The following is a 25608-nucleotide window of genomic DNA, read 5'->3' as shown; positions in this document are numbered from 1 at the left end:
TACACATCGTGTTTTGTTTGATGGAGGTCCATCTCCCGATGGCAGCCATCTAAGAATGCACAGCACTCTGCAGTAAATCCTGATTGCTTTATACTATGGCATCCCTTACAATTAGTGTTGCCACTGCTATTTAAACCTAACTGATGGACAGCCATCCAAGGATGCACAATGCTTTACGGGAGTTCCTGATTGCTTTATACTGTGGCATCTCTTATAATTAGTGTTCCCACTGCTATTTAAATCTAACTGGTATAAATTTTTCAGCATAAATCCAAGAGTTGGGAGACTGACCCGCAAGGCGAACCTAACCACAGAATCTGGGGCTCTATTAGAAACTATACATCGCTCATTTCCCTATTCCTTGTCACGAGCCAGAGGCACCTCCCATTCAAAACAAATTGCAGGCTTCCTCCCAGAAACTCCCCCTCCATTTATCTCTCCTCTTCTCAGGACTCCTTTCAAGGACTCCGTTTCAATTCATGGCGGAGTTTGTGGAGAACTTCAATTGCCTTAAGCCCTCTCTCCCCTTCATGGAAATGGATCCATGCTGTGAGCTGATGGGCGAGTTTGCAGAGCTTAATTGCACTGCCATGGAGAACTCCAGCGTGGGACTGATGGGCTTCCCCAGTGAGAACTATTTGTCTCACCAGCCTGAGTTCTCGATGCCATTCGCTGATAACTTGTCTTGCTTTTTGCCCCTGGAGTGCGCGAAACCGGTTACCGTTAGTCAGCCTGTGACTTCCAACGGGGAGCAGAGTCCTGGAGACGGGAAAAGGAAGGCGAAGGCAGCACCAGAGACCAGCTCTGCGAACTCCTCTGAACCTCCTACAGAGAGTTGTTTAAGAGATGACAAGTCCAAGAGGAAGACTGTATGTTTATTTTGCCCTTGTAATTCGATTCCTTGTTTATTCTCTTCACTCTTTGCAGGTGAAAGAGCTATTAAAGAGCGTTGCCTTCTTTTGTACTGCATTTTGCCTTTCAGGGTTCAGGGAGTGTGAAGAGGAGGAGGAGCAATTCAAAGGAAGTGGTGAAGCCAAAGGAGGTGGTTCATGTCAGGGCAAGAAGAGGCCAAGCTACTGACAGCCACAGTCTAGCTGAAAGGGTAAGATTGCCATTTCTCACAAAATTTCTTTTGGGTGCACCCACTTATTAGAATATTGAATGGGCCATGGTGATAATGTTTGCTTGCTGGTTGCTTCATACAATGTATCGGAAAATCTGGTTTGTCATGGAAGTAGTGCTAGCTTCTGCCACCTTCTGACATTGACAAATCTTTGCTTCACTGTTTAGGTAAGGAGGGAGAGGATTAATGAAAAAATGAGATGTTTGCAGGACCTTGTTCCTGGATGCTATAAGGTATATACTATCTGAAATATGACTTGATATCTATCATTATACTGTTAAATTTTCTAAAGAGTGACCATGGCTTTGTAGGCCATGGGCATGGCGGGGATGCTCGACGAAATAATTAACTATGTGCAATCACTGCAGAACCAAGTTGAGGTGATCCATCTCTTACTCGTTGTTGTTGCATGTATGTTTCTTTCAATTCTTTTTCACAATTTTCGAATCTCCATTCCTGTGTGTATAAACAGTTTCTTTCAATGAAGCTTTCGGCAGCAAGCTCGTTCTATGACTGCAGCTTGGACTTGGAACCTATGGCGACACCACAGGTGCACTTCGAATTTACCAACCACCTGTTCATGTGCAGTATTGTTAGGGAGAGAGGCAGATGAGCAGGGACCACACCTTGCTCTTTATGTTTCCTGAACAATAAGATTATATTTTGAAAGACTGTTCTATATGGGGAAATGATAGGAAAGATTCTAAACAGTCTTGTCGCCTTTTCCAACGATATCTATCTTCTCCCCATGTCAAAGAATTAGTTTGCCAACCCTAGTAATTAAGGTGACAACAATGCAATGCTTGCCGAGATGAAGTTATAAAAGTTTAGCGATGTCTAATGATATGAAGTCAGAGAGAGCGAAGAAGTATCTTACTTCTATGGAGATAGCGTGTAGAGTCCAGCTCGTGCAAGCCAAAAGCATGCATACCAGATGGAAACTGGACATATACCTTAATATCAATATGTGGGCCCGTGTTATCACACAGTCCTCAATCACATCAACTATGCACCCTCTTTTTTTTCTTTCTTTGTTTCTTTCTTTCTTGCCTTGCATCTAATATAACTCATGATAAACATCATGTTTGATTCATCTTAGTCCGAGCAAACCAATGCAAAAACACAAGGGAACCCCAATTTTGATTGATATAAAAGCATTTTCAAATTAAAAAAGAACCAACCAAAATAATTTAGAATTGTTTTTTTTTTTTTTTGATTTATAAGCTAATAGGATGTTCATCCATCAATTAGCACCTCCCTTCTCAACCCTTTACTAGAAGATGGTGTTCCTACCATTATTCTCCATAGAACTTTCTTGATAAGAGCACTGAAATTTATCTCATTTAGAGTACCATCTAGATTGCCTTAAAATGAAAATTCGCCGTACCGATCCAAACTGGATAGTACAGAATATACCGTACCATACCGGTTCGATGCTGGTACTTGATACGTTAAAAAAAATTCCGTACCGTACCGTACTAATGCTATACTAATATGGTACTGGTATGGTGTCCGGTATCAAGACAGCAAATTTTACCTAAACCTATCATTGTATATTAATTGAAGGAGACGGGCAATGCTATTTTTGAAATCTTTATATTTTATATGAATGAGGTTACTATGCTTGTCATGCGAGGTGACGTATTTGTGGGGGGGCGCATAATGGAAGGGCTGTGTCTGTTTGCAGGTGGGCGACGCGTGTGAGGCCCAAGATGTGGAGAGGGCAAGGACGGAAGCGTATGGGTGGTGCACCAGCTTCCACTCAACAAATCCCTTTTGACTCGCACTTTTGGCTCTTGTCTCTGCCATGTCTTCGACCGCATACGTTTGCCCTTCCTCCTCCCAGCCCGATCAAGAAGCCTGCCCCTCCTCATCATCCCATGCATGACACACCTGCACATGAACCATGTACTTCCCCACACACGTGCAAGGCAACGTATAGCATATACCTTTGTCATGTATTTTTCTCGTCTGTTTATTTTCTATGAAGAAAGGGAAAAAAATAATCTTATCGTATGATATATTTTAATGTGCCACGGCCTCGTGTTTTCGATGACCGAAAGGTGCCGGTTCTATTTGGTTATGATCAACATGGCATTAGCTTTTTTTAGTAAACTTTCGAATATCGCCCTCCGATAATTCACCCAATAGTTTTGTTGTTTAGTGAATATGCCTTGGAGCCTTGACGCAATATATAGTAAATTTGCTCCAAGCACAGGGATAAGATTGCTTATGTCGATCTGATCCTCTTTAGACGTCATGATAGTAGGAGTCTTGTGCATTGAGTTGCCTTTTTTAGTGAATAAGTATTAATAACTATATTCTATGGCCATAAGGGAGGCCTTTTATTTTGTTCAAAAGCAAGATGGTCAAAGTTGGAGCATCAATCTACCACTCCTTGCAATGTATAAAATAATGTCCTAAAAATTTCAACTTAACCTAAACCCTATCTCGCAACTTGTATTATCTCACCCTCTCACCCACATAACATAAATTATAATTATAAATCATACAATTTTCATATCTTAAATATATCGGTTATTTTAATAAATATATTATAAAATATTAGCTAATTATCCTAATAATGTACATAATAATTATAATATCAAATAAATTTTACAAAAATAAATGACTACAATGATATTATGAGCAATAATCATTTAATAGTATAGCAATTACTATTATAATCATAATATAATTATTTAACTAGTATCATTGTATGATAATGATTCTTATTATACAATAATTACTATTTATAATAATAAATATTATGAATATGTATCAGTGATTACAATAAATCATATACCTATTATACTGTTAAATAATTTATAGTGATAGGATTTCTATAATAATGATGATATAGTTGACATGATAATTTTATATAAACTGTACAAACATATTATTAATATTTTTACGATTACACTGATAAAGATATTCATATATCTAACTGTATAAATGTCTAAATATTTTATAATGGCCTAATTACTGTAGTAATTATCGTTATAATAGTTATGATACAATTTTCATGATGATAATTACAAAAAAAATTGGTGCCCCCATGAACAAGAGTATTGAATGGGACATGGTGCATGCTAAAGTTTGATTTAGTTGTTTCCTATAATGGATCAGAAAATTCTATTATGTCACTGGAGTAGTGTCTCTACCATCTTCTTATATTTATTGATAAATCTTTTCTTAATTTACTATCCAGGTGAAAAGAGAGAAGATTAATAAAGAATGAGATGCATATATATCATGTGGTACTGTCATAATATGCTTATCACCGAAGCCGTGTCTCTACAGTGCTGTATGGTACTGTCAGAAAATAAGGTTTTGTCCTCTCATTTAGCTCCTGTCATAATTCTGTATCCTTCTAAATGTTCCAGAGAGTGCCCATTGATTTATAGGCCATATTATTAAAATTATTATAATTTTAAAATAATGTTTCTATTACATTATAACATTGTACATTGTAATCATTATTATTATATAATATGATAGTAATTGTTATAATATTTTATACTGGCATGCATTGCATTTATTTATAATATAATAATACTATAATCATTACCATTATAGTAATGGAAATATTGTTGCTATATTAATAAATATTAAGGACTTTATAAATGCATAAGGTTATGAACTAATTATGTGTTATATATATAACATCTAGGAAAAGGTTTATTTGGTCATCTGTTAATCGAATGCAGTTAAAACTAAACAGTTTGCTGTTAATGGAGTGACCTAATTACCTAGTCATCTCTAGGGTTATCACACTTGTTTCCATATCATACGCAGTTGTTACTCATGCCTCAACCAAACAAAGTCTTCATCAATGGTCCCTTGAAAGACATTCTCTAGCTGCGAGCATCCCTCTCTTTATCAATGGTCCGTCGACATTCGAAATCTCTTATGGTTCATGCTGTTCCCTCATAATGGTAGATGCGAAGCATTAACTACATGGGCTTGAAAGCAACACAAATCTCCATCATACGGCTTCAACTCCAGCAGAACAGATCACCTATACAAGCTTCAACCGGCCAGCCTCAAATTAGACCTGAATACGCGTCACTTCTCGGGAGCATATGGATGATGAAGGACGTTCACATGCTTGTGCAAAAGTCTTACACAAGCTCACAGAAACACTATGTACAACTGTCTGTCATCAGACCTATTGATTCGGACTTCTTCGGGCTTTCCTTAGCCCATGCCAGAAACCATCACGGAGTGCTGCTTCCCCAGCCGTTCTCTCCGGGCGACCGAACGGGACGTGCTAACAACTGCATCTGCATGCACGACATATCCAAATGGCTGACGCTGACAACAAAAAGCTACAGATCCTCTGAAAAGCTTCATTCAGAGGGTGAATGATTGCCGGTGAGGAAGTTTTTGAGGGGAGATTGGGGAGTAGATCTCATCCTCTTTGGTGGTGTTTTGGAGAGAGAGAGAGAGAGAGAGAGAGAGAGGGAGAGAGCTAGGGAGGGTGTTAGTGATGTGGTGGATGCATTGAACCTATGAAAAGGTTGGCTTCCTTTGAGAAGGGGACAGCTTCAATGGGCCCTGTGGAGGGATGGGTTTGTGTTACGATGGATCCCCCAAACCATGCAGTGGGAATTATGGAGAGACCCCATCCGCCCTTTTGGTCCTGGTCTTTTGAACCGCTTCCATCCCTCTACCACGCATGGACAGGTCACAAGGGAGAGGCCTTGGCCCACAATGGCTGAGTGGGTTGAGATCGTTGGGCATGAGTTGGATTTGGCTTTTAGGAAGGAGAACGTTTGTGCGCAAGCTCAAAGGTGCTCTTCCATGCCTGAGAGAAGGTTGGCAGTGAGTCATCATATCTTTCAGAAAGAACACTATAAGAGATATTGATAGGGATGTGTGGGACTTTTATATCTATATTGGAATCTACATATGAGAGAGGAAACAAAGTGTCAAGAAAGAGGAGAAAAGCAGAGCAATTAAATTCAATCCAAAGTGCCTAGTGATTCCAGAATTTAACCCTTAGGCGGCGGCGATCTTAAGTTGCAAGTGATGCCGCATTTCAATCTCGTAAGATATTTCATGTTCATATATAGTTCCTACATGGCTCGATATGTGCGGTATGGTGCAACTAAAGTGCAGTTTTATGCAGCTTAGGTGCAGCTCAACAGAGCATACAAGTGCTACATGGTGCGTTTTGTGGACCAAATCCCCTGCAACTCATGCATGGTCTTGGCTCGTGTGGCTAGTTGCCATAAGTGTTGATATATATTAGCTACAAACTCGTGCATAAATAAAGAGAAAAATAAGCGGGGGCGGGGGGGGGAATCAAATTGCTCAACTGGTTTGCAGCTTAATTTCCAAATGCTCGCATGAAATGGTACCAGGAGTCGTGGTACGGTGACAAAAATTTCCCAAAAAATAGAAGTTGAGAGATCTTTTCACCATATTTTGTTTTAGTGGATCCCAGCTACTAAGTAGCCTTGAGGGACTGAATATAACCTAAAATGAGATTTGGAGTGGATCGCACTACACGTTCAATCACCCACTACTTATGAGTGTGACCAATCCAAATGGAGATACAGTATAAGACCATCAAGTGCAAAGAATCCGGACTCCAGTATGTCTTCTTCTTCGCCTTGACTCTGTTACAACTCAATATAATCTTCGCCTTGGACTGAATGTCATCTTCGCCTTGACCATCAAGTGCAAAGAATCCAAATGGAGATACAGGGTATCCAAAGCTAGTACTTGACAACGCAACCAAACACCTTGCTGACCCTCCATGACCAAGTAGTTGGAATAGGGGGAAAGAAAAATCCATAGGCATCAACTGACTCCAAATTGGATCTCTAACCAGACCGCTGGACGTGCTGCGCTAAGGCATCGTACCTTGCTCTGTTGGGCTACGAATTGTCACCAATCTCGCTGCATTGTTTTCTACCCATCGGCACCCTGTTGTCCCTAACTGACCACTTTGGAGGCAAGTCAGCCTTTTCTTTGCTTTTCTTTTTCCAAGTTCATCGAACTGGTCCTTGTACCGACCAAGTACAGCAATATTTTGGACGGATATGCCACATGAGCTGTGGTAGGCACAACATGCTATATCCATAACAACTCAGGACCTCATTCAAAAAAGCTAGCTATATTGTATTTTTTGGATTTTTTGGTCCCATATAAGTTATAATAATGTTGGATGAATGCTGTCATGTCACACGACTTGTGGTAGGAACAACATGTTATACCTATGTTGGATGGATTTTGAATCATGGTAACAAATCTCAAGGCAGTCTATTTTGATACTATATTATTAAAATAAAAGAGAAATATATTGTTTTAGATTTCATTTATCGAATTTTATGGTTAGAATATTCTTAGTTCCACTTTTCACCAATATTAAGAGAAAAAAAACAATATCTACATATTCAAATCAATTGAACTCTATTTAAAAAGAAAATCTCCATCCATCTCTTATCCAAAACTCCATCAAATTGAATTTCCTTTAAAATTAAAAAAAAACAAATAAAAACATCCATACTATTTATCTAAACCACGTACCTTATTTTTCGTATCCATGTTTTTATTAATATGTTCTTTAATGTGCATTTTACATGTGCATTGCTAGTAAGTACTTTATACTTTATTAATTTAGAAAAAGAAACATATATAATTTTTTTATGAAGGCATCCAGCTTGAGGCCTAGAAACGTACAAGAACCCAAAAGTGCCGGCCCGCTTGCAAATGTGCGGATCTAGGAATGCCACGGATGGCAGCATGATGCTCAGCTTCCTTGTAGCAGTTCGGCCCAATGAATACTAGCTCAGGTACTAGTAATCCTCACACTGTTTGTACTTGGCCCCATTAAGTTTTGAGAGCGCTCACGCATATGAAAGGGCTACCTAAATTGTAGCAGAGCTCGAATAGCTGTGTTTGATAACAGAGATTCAACTAAGGCTCAGGTCATTTGCTAGCTGAGGTGTAAAAGCTGCATGAGCTTTATTCATGGGCAAATTGATTCGTTTGTAATCGTGCACGTACACACATAAGCCTTTCAGACTAAAACGAACTCACAGCTTTAGAGGCAGACATGGTAATATTAGCTTCACTGGCAATGAAAATAACAAAGTGTTTCAATAGCTCACCCTAAGTTTCTCATAGCTAACTGCATCTAGATCTCAATGAACAACACCAAAGAAACAATATTTGATCATTTTTTCTGGAAATAAGGGGAGAGAGAGAGAGAGATTTGAGCCTTCATCCGAAAATCCGGTTGAGTGTTGCGGCTAGCCTAACTCCTCCTTGAGCCAGCCGCAAGCTTACCACCGGCAATCTGGTGAGGAAATAGTCATCTGCATGGACCACTCAACCGTGTCCTTATCATTTTGTCAAAACGAAGAATCTGGAGATAATCGAGGTTGCTTTACATACCTCCTAACACTGAATCTTCTTTCACATCTTTGTATGCCGAATCACATGCTGCAGTGATGCCTTCAGATGCATATCTGTGGAATTTAAAAAAAATGTTCGAGCTTGAATGTGTTGTATCGTGTTTCAGATTCTTTTTTTTTTTTTTTTGTAGTGCATATGCATGTATACACACATGCATATATACGCATATATATATATACACACACACATGCACACATAGACACAAAATATTAGTTTCAATTTTGTTCTTAACAGCCTACAACTTATTCAGCAGTACAATTTCAGAGACATTCGGCAATTCGGTATGTCCTTAAAGCTCAAAGGATTCATTAGGAATTTCTCAGATCAAGTCTGTGATTTTCTTCTAAACAAAAACGCAAGGATGCATGCACATACATACAATATACTAGATGCCATTTTTTGTGCTTTTCAAACTTCCTGATATGCCATTTGTGTGATACACTCTAGCCTATTAACATGTTTGATCGCCAAGTTTTATGAAAATGATCGGTTAATACAAAACTCAGGGATTGAATATATTCTATGTATTTTGAGTGTAACTATATATTGGAACTTGATATTATAGATTTACATCTTATTTCAATGTGTGACATGATCTTCAAGTAATTGGATTCGGCCACCGTCCAAGGCATGAGCCACTATAAGTTATTCGGCCTCCTGCATCCAGCCATTAGAACTGAAGTACCGAAAGAGAGGCAAAGTGAAAAGACTTGGAGAGTTCACCATCATGATCTGTTCCATTGGTCATAAACTTTCCAATCAAGTTCACCATCATCTGTTTTCATTAAAATCAAAGGGTGACTTACATATCCGGGCATGCAACGCCGTTATTGGAGCATTTTTCCCATTTCCGAACTTGATAAGACCAGTCTCCCTGTGTTTCAAACAATCCAAACATCAGCTGGTGGGGGCTAAGGGATGGAAGATCAGCAATAAGCAAATTTCAAATAGATGCATTAGCTATTGTAATAGACTCAGAAGTGGTTCGAAATATTAATTTGGAGGTGAACTGGGGGACCTGATGGCCATCGATGGGAAAGGTCACAACGGCATACACTTTTTTTTAAAGAAAAATAGCATACCGTTATATTTTTTTTGATTGCATCGACAAAATCTTCCACGTTGGACTCGTAGAATTGATCTTCTGCCGTCTCAATAATGTTATCATCCCACGCCTGCATAAAGGCAAATTAAAGCACTAAGATTTCTGTAAACTGCGGTCATTGTACTTGTCTGACTTCTAAAGCAACTACTGATTAGAATGGTGCTGACAAAAAAAATTATGGAACTAAGAACGAAACGATAAGACTCACATGATGGACCACTGTTTTCCTTCTGTACCAATGGACGTCAATAGTATTTCCTCCCTTATCTGAGGCAAAACCTACATGTAGTGGCTGCAGATTGCATGGCAGATCCTTAAGATATATAGAGTTGAAGCACAAGAAAGAAAGAGGGCCGGAGATTTTAAAGAAACTTTCATACCTGATGGATGTCTCCCATGAAGTGAGAGAGGAATAGAAGTGCTTCTGTGAGATTATCTGGAGTAGCAGTTGGTTGTAATGATCAATGAACATGCAACAATTGATCATCTTTTCTCATTCAGTCATACATGTGAGGATTGAATTGATAAAAAAAAATCGAGGAGCAAATCTAGGAATACGTTACAGGAACTATCAGCAGAAGAGTTTCCATAGGTGAGAAGCTGATTGGTGTAATTTGTGATTGCTCCTGAAACACATCTGCCTTTCTCCCCATTTTTATCCTTACAGTCTCCTGCTTGGATTTCAAAATTGCAAGCGTTATTTACTATTCATCAAAATAATTTCATATGGCAGTGAGGAAGTAATACCAGAATAATAGCATCTGGAATATATGAAATGAACATATATATTCTGGATAATTTGTGGGGTCTCAATTATATTGAGAGAACATGGGCATTGTATATGAAGATCAGACCACGCACCGAACCTGGGGCCCGGGACGCGAGCAGACGCCGCGCACCTGCAGGGCGGACCCCGCAGGCACACAAGGTAGATAAATCAGATCAACTATCAATAACTAAATAAAAATAAATTTCAGTTTTCATATCAAATGTCCACATATACATATGTCAAAAGAAAAGTCAATATCTACTAACTAAATACATCAAGATCACTCCATCCCGTAATCCCTATAATCATATGTCATCACCTGCAAAAATGTAAATAGTAGGAGTGAGCTAACAGCTCAGTAGGCAACATCATGCAATAAAGTCATCATATAACAAGTCATGATGCATATAAAAAGCAGCTAAAACTCATGAATCCAAAAATCCATACGATAAACCGTAAACCCGATCCGAGACTCAACATAACTCAACAGCATGACTACGGCCGCATCACCCAGTGGCATGGTTACACCGAAGTGCCAATACAACTCTCCGCAGAGCCGCTCCACTAAGCCAACGCACCACTGTGCCCCACCCCCTGATGCCAATCTCACGCTCCACCGAGCCGCTCCGAAGAGTAAAACGCACCCCTGTGCCGCCACCATTCTATCACCGGTGGTCGCAGTGTCGGAACTAGTTCCTCAGTACAAGTCGACAGGGCCAACGTATCATCCTATTGGCGGGGCCTAGACTATAGTCACGCGGTTTTAAAAATCAATAAATCAATTTTCCGCATGGTAAATTTCCAAATCAAAGTCATGATCATACTCCCAATAGTAAAGCACATAACAGTTTATAAAATTAAATATTTAATTCTAATTCTATCACATAATGCCAATAATAAATTATAACATCAACCTATGCAAGATACATGTTAAAATTCTACTTTAAAGCAATAGGTCACCTACCTGGGCTAGCTTAACAATCCCTGCCACAGATATCACGAACCCCTGATTAAAACATAAACATTAATTATTTAATTAATTAAGAAACATAATTTAAACTATTTCCAATCCCTTAAACTCCTAAGTTCATAGATCCAAGAATGGGCCCCTAAGATCAAACATAGACCCTAAGAACAAGTAAACCAAAATCCCAAAATCAGAATCCCTTAAACCCAAAACCAATTGTGGCCCAAAACAGATTAGGCCCAATTGAACCAAAACAGATTACAGGTCTAGATCAGATTTCGGGCTCAAAACAAACCAGCCCACAGATCCAATCAGGTCCAACTCAACCCAAAAACAAATCCCCAGTCCAACCCAAACCAGATCTGATCAAACCAGATTAGATCAATCTTAACGAACCAGATTACACTCAAATCAGACTAACCCAAATTTCTGACTCAGATTCAAACCATAACCAAAACCCATTCACTCAGACTCAGATCAAACCCAATTCAAGGAATAGGTGGAACCGGTTCATAGCCTCAACCGGCTCAGGGTCTGATCCACAATGAGGAACGGAAATCAAAGCAAGAAAAACCCAGGAAGAAGAAAGAAGAAGAAGAAGAAGAAAGAGAAGAAGAAGAAGAAGAAGAAGAAGGGGAAGAAAGGAAGAAGGGAGGGTGGCTGGTGGTTCCGGTCGGCCTTCGGCGGCCGATCGTGGCCCTCGGCGGCGGCGCTCGGCTAGCCATCGTCGGCCACGCCGCTGTCACGAGCAGCGGAAGAGAAGAAGAACAGAAGAAGGAGAGGAAGAAAGGGAGGGAAGAAAGAGACCGGGGCTGGAAAGCCCGGCCCCCCGTTCGTCCACCTCCGGCCGAACTCATTTCGGCCCGGATTAACTCCGGCCGGCCACCGTCGGCCGGCCGAAACTCACAAAAACTTTTCCGAAATAGGAGAAGTGAAACCGATTGACATACCATCATTCTTCTCTCCTTAAATCCATAAAAAAATAGTAAATAGGTTGTCTTTCTCACCTCCGGTCGTCGACGAGTAGATTCCCGGCGGCGACGGTGGCTCCGGTGGTCCTCTCAAGAAGAGGGAAAAAGAAGAGGGGAAAGCTTAATTTTTTTTTTTTTTAGAGAGATGGGGGCTCCTCTGAGAGTTCCTAAACTCTCTTTAACGAAGAGAGAGAGAGAGAGAGAGAGAGGAGAGGGGTGCGGGGGTTTCGCTGGCCGTTCGGCCGGCGTGGTTATCGTGGGGATGACCACGATGAACAAACTGAAGTCGGCACTGTAAGGACCTGAAATTGGGCCCATTCTTGGGCCCAATGAACTGAAGTCGTCAATGGATGCCGACTTCAGTCTGTTCATCGTGGTCTTCCCACGATGAACACGCCGGCCGAACGGCCAGCGTGATCTCCGCAAGCCCCCCCCCTCTTCCCTCTTCCCCTCTTCCCTCTCCCTCTCTCTCTCTCTCTCTCTCCCTCTCTTTCTCTTCTCTGAGAACCCATCCCTTCCTCTTCTTTTTCCCCTCTTTTGAGAAGATCGCCGGAGCCCCGTCGTCGCCGGAGCCGCCATCGCCGCCGGAGAAACACTCGTCGACGACCGGAGGTGAGCAAGACAACGTAGGCCTATTTTTTTGGATTTAAGGGGAGAGAAACGATGGGAATCAATGGGTTTTACTTCCCCTGTTTCGGGGAAGTTCCTTTTTGGGAGATTCGGCCGGCCGACGGCGGCCGGCCGGGGTCAATCCGGCCGAAATGGGTTCGGCCGGAGGTGGTTGAACGGGGGCCGGGCTTCCAGCCCCGGTCTCCCTCTCTTTCCTCCCTTTTCTTCCTCTCTCTCTCTCCTTCTTCTCTTCTTCTTCCCGTTCGGTGCCGCCTGTGAAGGTGGGGTAGCCGACGGCGGCTGGCCGAGCGCCGCCGCTGAGGGCCACGGTCGGCCGCCGAGGGCCGACCGGAGCCACCAGCCACCCCCCCCCCCCCCCCCTTCTTCCTTTCTTCTTTTTCTTCTCCTTCTTCTTCCTCTTCTCCTTCTTTTTCTTCTTCTTCTTCTTCTTCTTCTTCCGGCTGGGTGCTTGTCCTTGCTTTGATTTCCGTGCCTCAAGTGGGGATCAGACCATGAACCGGTTTAGATTATGAACCGGTTCCACCTAATCCTTGTATTGGGTTTGATCTGAATTTGAGTGAATAGGTTTGGGTTATGGTTTGGATCTGAGTCAGAAATTGGGGTTAGCCTGATTTGAGTGTAATCTGGTTCGTCAAGATTTAATCTAATCTGGTCTGGTCAGACCTGGTTTGGGTTGGGCTAGGGACCTGTTTTTGGGCTGAGTTGGGTCTGATTGGATTTGTGGGCTGGTTTGGTTTGGGCCTGAGATCTGATTTGGACCTGTAATCTGGTTTGGTTCATTTGGGCCTAATCTGTGTTGGGCCACAATTGGTTTGGGTCTAAAGAACTCTGATTTTTGAGATCTAGTTTACTTATTCTTGGATCTATGAACTTAGGAGTTTAGGGGATTGGAATTAGTTTAAATTATGTTTCTTAATTAATTAAATAATTAATATTTATGTTTAATCAGGGGTTCGTGATATCTGTGGCAGGGATTTTTAAGCGAGCCCAGGTAGGTAACCTTGCTCAAAGTATGATTTACATGTATTATGCATATGTGTATGATTATTTCCAGCATATTGATATGTTTTATATTCTTGGCATCATTATTATTTAGAAGCATGTTTTTGACTGAAAATCGATCATCTGAAAATCTATTATGTAGATATTGGTTTTGAAAACTTATGTTTATATTAAGTTTGATTGTTGAAAATTGTGGATGTGATTTTGGAGACCGCGTGACTATTGTCTAGGATTCCCGCCAATGGGGTGGAAACGTTGGCCCTGTCGACTTGTATGAGGAACTAGTTCCGGCACTATGGGGTGTTTTGGCTCTGCGGAGCATGCTCTGAGGAGCAGAGATTGGGCACCCTGGGGTGCAGCACTGCGGTGCAGGGCTCCATTAGGAGCAGAGTGTTGACACTTCGGTGTGACCATGCCACTGGGTGATGTGGCCGTAGTCATGCGGTTTGATCTGTAGATTATGTTATGCGTGATGTGATAGACTGAGATGGTATATATATATTACTTGAGTATCGGACTGGTTTGCGGATCATCATATTTATTTTGTGCACATGACCTGTAGTTACATTGCATATGCTTTAATACATTTTATCGTGACTTTATGCATGTTGTTACCTACTGAGCTGTTGTAGCTCATACCTGTTTTTGACATAATTGCAGGAGATGATTGATGGGGGATTCGGGAGGAGAGGACTTATGACACTGGACATAGATAGATTTAGATTCATTTTGTCATAAGTAATTGATCTTGTAAATAAATGTTATCAACTTTATTTGAGACATTTGAAATTGAATTATTGATTTGATTATCATAAATGATAGATTTTTAGTATTGATATTGTGATCTGATGTTGTGACTTGAGTGTCTGATTATTCAGCCTTGCACGCCCGTGCGGTCCGCCGTGCGGGTGTGCGGCGTCTGGCGCGTCCCGGGCCTAGGTTCGGGTTCGGGGCGTGACAGATTTTAGTGGTATCAGAGCTTAGGTTAACGATCACTAGGGACATCAGAACAAAAGAACAATAACTAATGAAAACCCTAGGAGCATAGGGACACATGTGAGGAAATGAGAGTGGGGTAGTAAACTCATAGGATGATTTTTGACTTAACCCTAACTTGTGGTATTATGTCTGTATCAGGATGCCGCCCCGCCGTGCTCGTGTACCACCTCGTCGTCTGATTGAGACGATGGGAGATGATCCGGCGACTCCTCGCCCAGCTGAGTGAGTTCAGGAAGAGGAGATTGCTCCGACAGTTTTAGACCGACCAGAGCAGGATCAGGCGGGAGGATCGACCCCAATATTGGAACTGGTCAGGGAGGTGATTGGGCTGGTCAGACAGCAGAGGGACCCACAGCCACAGCATCCCTCTGCTAGCTCGTCGGATCAGGGGAGGAGCATTGCAGAATTCCGGAAGTTGGCTCCTCCGGCCTTCAAGGGAACCACAGATCCCCAGGAGGCCGAACACTGGCTTGACGAGATGGAGAAGGCCTTCAGGGCCATGGGATGCACCGAGGAGGAGAGAGTCAGATATGCTACTTATATGCTCCAGGACCGGGCACACCACTGGTGGGAGTCAGTGGAGCGGACCATGATACAGGATATCGGGACTGTGACTTGGGCTGGATTTCGGACGGCTTTTTATTCCAAATATTTTCCGTCCAGCCATGTCAGAGAGTTGGAGAGAGAGTTCCTGAGTCTCTCTCAGGGGAGTATGTCAGTTGAGGATTACGAGGCAGAGTTCGATAGACTGTCTCGTTTTGCACCCTCCCTCGTCCAGGACCCTGTAGCCAGGATGAGTAGATTTGAGGAGGGATTGAGACCCCACCTGCGTCGAGGCTTGGCTGCTGTCCAGTGGACCGACTATGATGATCTTGTAGACAGAGCGAAGAATATGGAGATTATCTGGAAAGAGACGCAGGAAGCACATAAAGGGAGGCTGAAGAGGGCCAGAGATTCTGATTCGGATAGTGAGCGGCATGTACGCCGACCCGTGCAGATCCGTCACGGAGCAGGGCAGCGAGCTCCACCTGGGAGGACTGCACCAGAGCACCGGGTGATATCAGGAGCCTGTTATTTTTGCAGTCAGATTGGACACAAGGCCATTGATTGTCCCCGGAGACGGCCCAGCGTTGGAGCATGTTACAGATGTGGCCAACAGGGCCACAAGATGGCTCAGTGTCCTCAGACCCAGTCTAGGACTATTGTCTGTTATGGGTGTGGTCAGCCGGGCCACAGGATTTCTAGTTGTCCCCGGGCCGGATCTGTGCAGAGGCCACCGAGCGCTAGGGCTCCTCAGCGACAGATTCCCCCTGATCCAGCACAGATTTCTCAGCCAGCCGCTCCCAGACAGCAGACAGGAGGAGGGTCTCGCACCCAGGGACGGATATATGCACTGACACAGCAGGATGCTCAGGCATCCAACACGGCAGTGACAGGTACCTTATTAGTACATTCTACTTATGCATATGCACATTCAACTCAGGGGCCACACACTCTTTTATTTCATCTACATATGTGCATAAGCATGATATATTTTGCTCACCCTTGGAGAGGGAATTATGTGTTAGTACCCCAGCTGGGGGTAAGATGATCACCTCACTGATATGCAAGTCTTGCCCAGTAATTGTAGAGGGTAGAGACTTGAAAGCTGACCTTATTGTTATGGACTTACATGAATTTGATTTAATTCTGGGTATGGATTGGTTAGCTATATATCACGCTACCATTGACTGCTTCTCGAAGCGGGTGACTTTCCGAATCCCTGACATTGAAGAGTTTTATTTTGTGGGTGATGGAGGGTGTGTCTCCCCTCAGATAGTGGCAGCCTTATAGGGTATTCGGTCTCTCAGGAAGGGGTGCTCTGTGTATATGGCAGCCGTCATGAATTCTGAGCAGTCGGAACAGAAAATTGAAGACATACCCGTGGTCAGAGAATACCCTGATGTTTTCCCTGATGAGCTTCTTGGTTTACCACCAGTTAGAGAGGTGGAATTTGCCATTGATCTAAACCCTGGTACGGCACCCATATCTAGACCTCCTTACAGAATGGCCCCTGCTGAACTAAAAGAACTGAAGGAACAGTTGCAGGAGCTATTGGATCTGGGTTTCATTCGACCCAGTGTCTCTCCTTGGGGTGCACCAGTGTTATTTGTGAGGAAGAAGGACGGCAGTATGAGGCTATGCATTGATTTCCGAGAAATTAACAAAGTGACTATCAAGAACAGGTACCTCCTGCCCCGGATTGATGACTTGTTTGATCAGCTTCAGGGTGCCCAGGTGTTTTCAAAGATTGATCTGCGATCTGGATATCATCAGTTGAGGATAAAGGAGTCTGATATAGCCAAGACTGCCTTCCGCACCAGATATGGCCATTATGAGTATCTGGTGATGCCTTTCGGGTTGACAAATGCTCCAGCTGCATTTATGGATCTGATGAACAGGGTATTTAAACCTTTCTTGGACAAATTTGTAATTGTGTTTATTGATGACATCTTAATCTATTCCAAGAGTCATACTGAGCATGAGCAACACTTGAAAATTGTTTTGGAAATTTTGAGACAGAATCAATTGTATGGGAAACTGAAGAAATGTCAGTTCTGGCTGGATCAGGTGATGTTCTTGGGGCATGTGGTATCTAAAGAAGGAATTATGGTTGACCCGAAGAAGATCGAAGCTGTAGTTGACTGGAGCAGACCGACAAATGTATCAGAGATCCGCAGTTTTCTTGGATTAGCCGGCTATTACAGAAGATTTGTAGAAGGCTTCTCTAGTATTGCTGGGCCCTTGACTCGACTCACTCGCAAAGGAGTGAAATTCGAGTGGTCGGATCAGTGTGAGAAGAGCTTCGAGGAATTGAAGCGCCGGCTAGTGTCAGCACCTATTTTGACTCTGCCAGTCACGGGTGTTGATTATACTATTTACAGTGATGCCTCCAAGAAGGGTTTGGGCTGTGTGCTGATGCAGAATGGAAAAGTTATTGCCTACGCCTCTAGACAACTCAAGCCTTATGAAGAAAACTATCCCACATATGATCTCGAGCTTGCAGCAGTTGTATTTGCTCTGAAAATATGGAGGCACTATTTGTATGGAGAGACATGTCAGGTATATACTGATCATAAAAGCCTGAAATATCTCTTTACTCAAAAAGAGCTGAACATGAGACAGAGGAGGTGGCTGGAGTTGTTAAAAGATTATGATCTGACTATCCACTATCACCCTGGAAAGGCAAATGTAGTAGCAGATGCACTGAGCCGAAAATCTTCAGGGAATATTGCAGCCTTGATTACTACTCAGAAGAATATTCTGGAAGATCTGAGGAGAGCAGAGATAGAGGTGTATCTACATGAGGCTACTATGAAATTGGCAAACTTGCGAGTCCAGCCTACACTTATTGATAAAATTAAGGCAGCGCAAGTTGATGACCCTCGACTCCAGAAGATCAGGAGGGATATCGAGTCTGGTACACAGTCAGATTTCCGTATACATGAAGATGGCTCTTTGAGGTTTATTAACAGAGTCTGTGTTCCAGATAATCCTGGTCTGAAGAAGGAAATCATGGATGAAGCTCACAGTACGGGATATACAGTGCACCCAGGCAGTACCAAGATGTACAAGGATCTGAAAGCGGTGTTTTGGTGGAATTACATGAAGAGGGAGATTGCCCAGCATGTATCTCAATGCTTAACTTGTCAGCAAGTTAAGATTGAGCATCAGAGACCAGTAGGTATGCTACAGCCTCTGCCGATTCCAGAGTGGAAATGGGAGCATATCACTATGGATTTCGTATCAGGGCTACCTCGTACCCTTAGAGGTCATGATTCAGTCTGGGTGATCGTAGACAGACTGACCAAAACAGCTCATTTTCTGGCAATTAAGACTGGGATGACACTGGAGAAGCTGGCAGAATTATATATCGAGCAGATAATACGGCTGCACGGAGTTCCAGTATCCATTGTATCAGACAGAAATTCTCGGTTTGTGGCACATTTCTGGGGCAGCTTGCACAGAGCTTTGGGGACCACCCTTAGCTTCAGTACAGCCTTTCATCCACAGACAGATGGACAGTCTGAGAGGACCATCCAGATTCTAGAGGATATGCTGAGAGCCTGCTCTATTGATATGAGGGGCTCTTGGGATCATCACTTGTCACTGGTAGAGTTTGCTTATAATAATAGCTACCAGGCAAGCATACAGATGGCTTCTTATGAGGCTCTATATGGTAGGAAGTGCAGATCGCCTATCTGTTGGGATGATGTGGGGGAGAGGAAGATCTTGGGCCCAGAGATGGTGCAGCAGACAGTGAAAAAGATTCAGTTGATCAGAGAACGACTCCGAGCAGCTCAGAGCAGACAGAAAAGCTATGCAGATATCAGGAGGCGGGAATTGGAATTTCAGGTCGGAGATCATGTGTTCCTCAGAGTATCCCCTTCTAAAGGGATCATGCGGTTTGGAGTTCGAGGCAAGCTCAGTCCGAGATATGTGGGACCCTTCGAGATTCTCGAGAGAGTTGGATCTGTTGCTTATAGACTGGCACTTCCACCTGCTCTATCGGGAGTTCATTCTGTATTTCATGTCTCCATGCTGAGGAAGTATATTGCTGATCCAAATCATGTGATTGATGTGGCACCTTTGCAGCTTCGCGCCGATCTTACATATGTGGAGCAGCCTGTCCGTATAGTGGATAGGAAGGACCAAGTCTTGAGAAGACGCACTATCCCATATGTCAAGGTCCAGTGGAGCAATCATAGTGAGAGAGAAGCCACCTGGGAGCTGGAGGAGGAGATGAGAGAGAAGTATCCAGCCTTATTCTCGGATTGAGGTATGTTTTTAATTTCGAGGACGAAATTTTTTTTTTGTTGGTTAGAGTGTAAGGACCTGAAATTGGGCCCATTCTTGGGCCCAATGAACTGAAGTCGGCAATGGATGCCGACTTCAGTCTGTTCATCGTGGTCTTCCCACGATGAACACGCCGGCCGAACGGCCAGCGTGATCTCCGCAAGCCCCCCCCCTCTTCCCTCTTCCCCTCTTCCCTCTCCCTCTCTCTCTCTCTCTCTCCCTCTCTTTTTCTTCTCTGAGAACCCATCCCTTCCTCTTCTTTTTCCCCTCTTTTGAGAAGATCGCCGGAGCCCCGTCGTCGCCGGAGCCGCCATCGCCGCCGGAGAAACACTCGTCGACGACCGGAGGTGAGCAAGACAACGTAGGCCTATTTTTTTGAATTTAAGGGGAGAGAAACGATGGGAATCAATGAGTTTTACTTCCCCTGTTTCGGGGAAGTTCCTTTTTGGGAGATTCGGCCGGCCGACGGCGGCCGGCCGGGGTCAATCCGACCGAAATGGGTTCGGCCGGAGGTGGGTGAACGGGGGCCGGGCTTCCAGCCCCGGTCTCCCTCTCTTTCCTCCCTTTTCTTCCTCTCTCTCTCTCCTTCTTCTCTTCTTCTTCCCGTTCGGTGCCGCCTGTGAAGGTGGGGTAGCCGACGGCGGCTGGCCGAGCGCCGCCGCCGAGGGCCACGGTCGGCCGCCGAGGGCCGACCGGAGCCACCAGCCACCCCCCCCCCCTTCTTCCTTTCTTCTTTTTCTTCTCCTTCTTCTTCCTCTTCTCCTTCTTTTTCTTCTTCTTCTTCTTCTTCTTCTTCTTCTTCCGGCTGGGTGCTTGTCCTTGCTTTGATTTCCGTGCCTCAAGTGGGGATCAGACCATGAACCGGTTTAGATTATGAACCGGTTCCACCTAATCCTTGTATTGGGTTTGATCTGAATTTGAGTGAATAGGTTTGGGTTATGGTTTGGATCTGAGTCAGAAATTGGGGTTAGCCTGATTTGAGTGTAATCTGGTTCGTCAAGATTTAATCTAATCTGGTCTGGTCAGACCTGGTTTGGGTTGGGCTAGGGATCTGTTTTTGGGCTGAGTTGGGTCTGATTGGATTTGTGGGCTGGTTTGGTTTGGGCCCGAGATCTGATTTGGACCTGTAATCTGGTTTGGTTCATTTGGGTCTAATTTGTGTTGGGCCACAATTGGTTTGGGTCTAAAGAACTCTGATTTTTGAGATCTAGTTTACTTATTCTTGGATCTATGAACTTAGGAGTTTAGGAGATTGGAATTAGTTTAAATTATGTTTCTTAATTAATTAAATAATTAATATTTATGTTTATATCAGGGGTTCGTGATATCTGTGGCAGGGATTTTTAAGCGAGCCCAGGTAGGTAACCTTGCTCAAAGTATGATTTACATGTATTATGCATATGTGTATGATTATTTCCAGCATATTGATATGTTTTATATTCTTGGCATCATTATTATTTAGAAGCATGTTTTTGACTGGAAATCGATCATCTGAAAATCTATTATGTAGATATTGGTTTTGAAAACTTATGTTTATATTAAGTTTGATTGTTGAAAATTGTGGATGTGATTTTGGAGACCGCGTGACTATTGTCTAGGATTCCCGCCAATGGGGTGGAAACGTTGGCCCTGTCGACTTGTATGAGGAACTAGTTCCGGCACTATGGGGTGTTTTGGCTCTGCGGAGCATGTTCTGAGGAGCAGAGATTGGGCACCCTGGGGTGCAGCACTGCGGTGCAGGGCTCCATTAGGAGCAGAGTGTTGACACTTCGGTGTGACCATGCCACTGGATGATGTGGCCGTAGTCATGCGGTTTGATCTGTAGATTATGTTATGCGTGATGTGATAGACTGAGATGGTATATATATATTACTTGAGTATCGGACTGGTTTGCGGATCATCATATTTATTTTGTGCACATGACCTGTAGTTACATTGCATATGCTTTAATACATGTTATCGTGACTTTATGCATGTTGTTACCTACTGAGCTGTTGTAGCTCATACCTGTTTTTGACATAATTGCAGGAGATGATTGATGGGGGATTCGGGAGGAGAGGACTTATGACACTGGACATAGATAGATTTAAATTCATTTTGTCATAAGTAATTGATCTTGTAAATAAATGTTATCAACTTTATTTGAGACATTTGAAATTGAATTATTGATTTGATTATCATAAATGATAGATTTTTAGTATTGATATTGTGATCTGATGTTGTGACTTGAGTGTCTGATTATTCAGCCTTGCACGCCCGTGCGGTCCGCCGTGCGGGTGTGCGGCGTCTGGCGCGTCCCGGGCCTAGGTTCGGGTTCGGGGCGTGACAGGCACCCATTGCCGACTACCCATTGCCGACTTCAGTTCGTTGGGCCCAAGGACGGGCCCAAATTCAAATCTTTACACTCTAACCAACTAAAAGAAATTTCGTCCTCGAAATTAAAACATATCTCAATCCAAGAACAAGGCAGGAAACTTTTCTCTCATCTCCTCCTCCAGCTCCCAAGTAGCTTCTCTCTCACTGTGATTGCTCCACTGCACCTTTACATAAAGAATCGTGCACCTCCTCAAAACTTGGTCCTTCCTATCCACTATACGGATAGGCTGCTCAACATAAGAAAGATCTGCGTGGAGCTGCAAAAGTGCCATTTCAATCACATGACTGGGATCAGCAATATACCTCCTCAACATAGAGACATGGAAAACAGAATGAACCCCGATAAAGTAGGTGGAAGTGCCAGCTTATAAGCAACAGCTCCAACTCTCTCGAGAATCTCGAATGGTCCCACATATCTCGGGCTGAGCTGACCCCGAACTCCAAATCGCATTACCCCTTTAGAAGGGGACACTCTGAGAAAAACATGATCTCCGATTTGGAATTCCAGATCCCGCCTCCTGATATCAGCATAACTCTTCTGTCTGCTTTAAGCTGCCCGAAGTCGCTCTCTGATCAGCTGGACCTTCTCCACTGTCTGCTGAATAATCTCTGGACCCAGAATCTTCCTCTCCCCCACATCATCCCAACAGATAGGTGATCTACACTTCCTACCATATAAAGCCTCATAAGGAGCCATCTGAATACTTGCCTGGTAGCTATTGTTATAGGCAAAGGTATGCAAGCGACAATGATCATAGCAACATCCCTTTCTAAATGATTTACAAATTTGAGTTATTTTTAATTTTTTTTTTTTTTTGATATCATGAATTAATCATAAAACCTTTTAGTAGAAACATATTAATATTTATCCTTCGATATCTTATACTTAATATTAGAAACAAAAATAGTAGATGAAGAGAAAGATAAAATAAAATTAATAACCAAAGCCATTTTTATCTTTCAGTAGAAACTCTAATTTTTAAGTACTTCAGTATGTAGCTAACATAATTAAGGTTATGTAGTGAAAGTTTTCGAGTTCATTGAGGCACCTTTAAGCTACTTAGATGCAAACTAAAATGTTCACAATGCTTGTACAGATGCAAACAGAATGAATATTGCTGCTTACTGTTGAAGTTGTAATTGCAGACGTATGGTGTGTTAATGTAGTGAAGTTCCGATGACCACCGGTAGCGGAACTTAATCCTGTCTGCCCACGAGCAAAGGCTGCTTAGATCGTTATCAGCATAGCTTGGAAGCAGTTCCTTCACTGCTGCCGCCGCAGCATTAGCTTGGAAGCAGTTCCTTTACTGCTGCCGCCGCAGCATCACTTAGACGTTCCTAAACACCAAATAAAAAGATACTCATATTATTGGTCAAATTTACAAGCATGGCTACGGTATCAGCAAGATAAGAATTTATAATCCATAATGGTAAAGTTAATGTAGAAATTGAGAACAAAGAGAGAAAATATAATTATAAATTTATTTTTGTGCAAACGATCATTATAACCTTAATAATATTCAAGCAAGTCGAGGTTGGCAAAAGAAGGGTTCATCTTCCTTCGCATGAAGTAATCATTGAATTATCCACTAGTTGCTTTGAGATCTATGTAGACAAATAAATAGTAGATTTTGATATGCTTTGAGATATGTGTGATGGGTGATCTGAGTGGAATCGCATGAAGTGGGGTCAATCCTTCTTTTGCATGGAAGTTACAATCCCTGTCTTTTTTTGTGTGGATATGCTGCAAGGAATTACAAAAGCGTAGCATAGTCATATAGCCGTTCTTTTATCTCCCATGAAAAGTATCATGGTGTTTGGAGAAAAATGAATTGCGTGTGTTGTTTATGGCTTAAGCCATATGCTTTTGTGGCGAACTGGTGACAATCCTGAATAGTAATTTGCGTGCTTTTGTGGTGAACTGGTGACCATGCAGAGTAGCTTCTACGATTTTTGTTTAACCTAAAAATGAGAAGATGAATGGTGTAGTATGTCGTCTACATGATGATGTAAGATCATGCATGCAGACCATTAATCATGAAATGGGCCATGTGGCATGTAGTTTACTATAGGTTTAACATGGATATTACATCAAAAATGAAAATAATTTTTTTTTTTTTTACGTATGTAGATGATGAATGCTATCAACAGGAAAGACTAGTATTTGTAGCAGGAGAAACCTACCTGTGCTATCTGGCACACAGTCAAGTGGCCATCTGTTCCCCAGCCATGGATGATAGCCGGGAATGAGAAGAGCAGAAGGATGAGAACTGGTATCTGGATTCCAGAGCCAGAGGCCATCTCTCTTCGGAGGCGTGCTGAATGATGCAGCAGTAGTGCACTGTCGTTTGAATTTATGCATACGATTCGTAATAGTTACCAAAAAAGAGATCTCGAGTTAAGACAGGGAGAATGTATCATCATACCATCATAACTGAAATGGAAAATCCGGAGGAGCCGTAATCCTTTTCTCCAAAAGTATAGAGCAATTAATTCAAAATATTTGACTTTTATTTATAGTAGTTCTAAAAAAATAAATTGTATGAGTTCTTGTCGTCCACGTCTAAATAGAAGAGATACCTATAAAATTTTTTAAGAATAATAATTATGTGATAGCCATTTCTTTCATCCGCTTCATCTTTCTCATGCAATGAGCACGGCTTATACTCTTGTTAATAACTTAATACATGGAGACACTATATAAAGATTATATGTAGGGATTCATAAACTATATGGGATTAGGCGTTATGGCTTGTTTACTTTTCTATTATAACATTCAATGAATATAGCAATTAATTAGATTAAATGAAAACCATATCTGAGTTACTGTATTAATGAAATCTGAAATCAATAAGGCATAACGGGTGTCTTTCTTAATTTTCTCTCCTTTCCTAAAGCATCCCAAATTTAATTTCTACTCTTACTAACCTATTAAATTCATATTACAAATACAAACTTAATCATCATAAAATAACAGGGAAAGAAACAGCGATATATGGCTTGTCCAAAAAAAAAGGACAAACACTTTTGTTTTTCTTTTGTATGTATTCGCATTAATAGATTCTTCAGTAATTATGGCAACTAAATGTTTTTTGAAAAAAATGCCTTTTTTCTACTGAAAAACCATTTCTCGGTTGCAATTATGATTCCCCCTCTTAACTCTTCTACCATAGCTGAATTAAAAATAAAAAAATAATTATTACCTCTCTTAATGCTGTTCTAATGGCGTCCGTTAGGGGACTAGAATTAATGGGTAAAAATTAATAAATCTTTGCCTTTCTCAACCATGTGATTGTTGATCTCCATCCCAATATTTTCCAACCAAAGTTTTAATCTTCCCTAGCTCTGAATACTTCTCCTACTCCATCGACTTACCTGTTACCTGCGCCGACCATTTGG

The 25608-nt window shown here is 42.3% G+C and overlaps 2 protein-coding genes across 3 annotated transcripts; one reads left to right on the top strand and one right to left on the bottom strand.

Moving 5' to 3' along the window:
- Positions 1-286: 286 nt before the first annotated feature.
- LOC103712888 (transcription factor bHLH75-like) lies at positions 287-3152 on the top strand. Of its 2 annotated transcripts, none has more exons than XM_017844237.3 (6): positions 287-869; positions 983-1102; positions 1291-1356; positions 1435-1503; positions 1611-1673; positions 2811-3152. In XM_017844237.3, exons 1-6 carry the CDS (start codon positions 480-482, stop codon positions 2901-2903), a joined length of 801 nt encoding a protein of 266 aa, XP_017699726.1. In that variant the 5' UTR covers positions 287-479; the 3' UTR covers positions 2904-3152. The 2 variants fall into 2 exon arrangements, with proteins under 2 accessions (XP_017699726.1, XP_008797805.1); XM_008799583.4 differs by having other exon boundaries at positions 290-869; positions 1596-1673.
- A 5207-nt stretch (positions 3153-8359) lies between these two features.
- On the bottom strand, positions 8360-24510 carry LOC103712889 (endonuclease 2-like). The gene is made up of 10 exons (XM_039128769.1): positions 24394-24510; positions 23538-23547; positions 23336-23497; positions 10223-10330; positions 10040-10095; positions 9868-9951; positions 9637-9729; positions 9361-9428; positions 8534-8607; positions 8360-8454 (listed from the first exon to the last, which is right to left on the bottom strand). Exons 1-10 carry the CDS (start codon positions 24508-24510, stop codon positions 8360-8362), a joined length of 867 nt encoding a protein of 288 aa, XP_038984697.1.
- Positions 24511-25608: the final 1098 nt, after the last annotated feature.

The sequence above is a fragment of the Phoenix dactylifera genome, chromosome 8 (genome assembly GCF_009389715.1).
Source record: "Phoenix dactylifera cultivar Barhee BC4 chromosome 8, palm_55x_up_171113_PBpolish2nd_filt_p, whole genome shotgun sequence".
Lineage (NCBI taxonomy): Eukaryota > Viridiplantae > Streptophyta > Magnoliopsida > Arecales > Arecaceae > Phoenix > Phoenix dactylifera.
This window is presented reverse-complemented; position numbering and strand designations above follow the sequence as displayed.

Excerpts from the sequence above, each read along its gene's own strand:
- LOC103712888 (XM_008799583.4), top strand. The coding sequence starts at position 480 with ATGGCGGAGTTTGTGGAGAACTTCAATTGCCTTAAGCCCTCTCTCCCC. Across the intron at positions 1,504-1,595 it reads CACTGCAGAACCAAGTTGAG|TTTCTTTCAATGAAGCTTTC; the intron begins GTGATCCATCTC and ends GTGTATAAACAG. Across the intron at positions 1,674-2,810 it reads AACCTATGGCGACACCACAG|GTGGGCGACGCGTGTGAGGC; the intron begins GTGCACTTCGAA and ends GTCTGTTTGCAG.
- LOC103712889 (XM_039128769.1), bottom strand. The coding sequence starts at position 24,510 with ATGGCCTCTGGCTCTGGAATCCAGATACCAGTTCTCATCCTTCTGCTC. Across the intron at positions 10,331-23,335 it reads CTGCAATTACAACTTCAACA|GAGACTGTAAGGATAAAAAT; the intron begins GTAAGCAGCAAT and ends AAATCCAAGCAG. Across the intron at positions 8,455-8,533 it reads AGAAGATTCAGTGTTAGGAG|ATGACTATTTCCTCACCAGA; the intron begins GTATGTAAAGCA and ends TGGTCCATGCAG.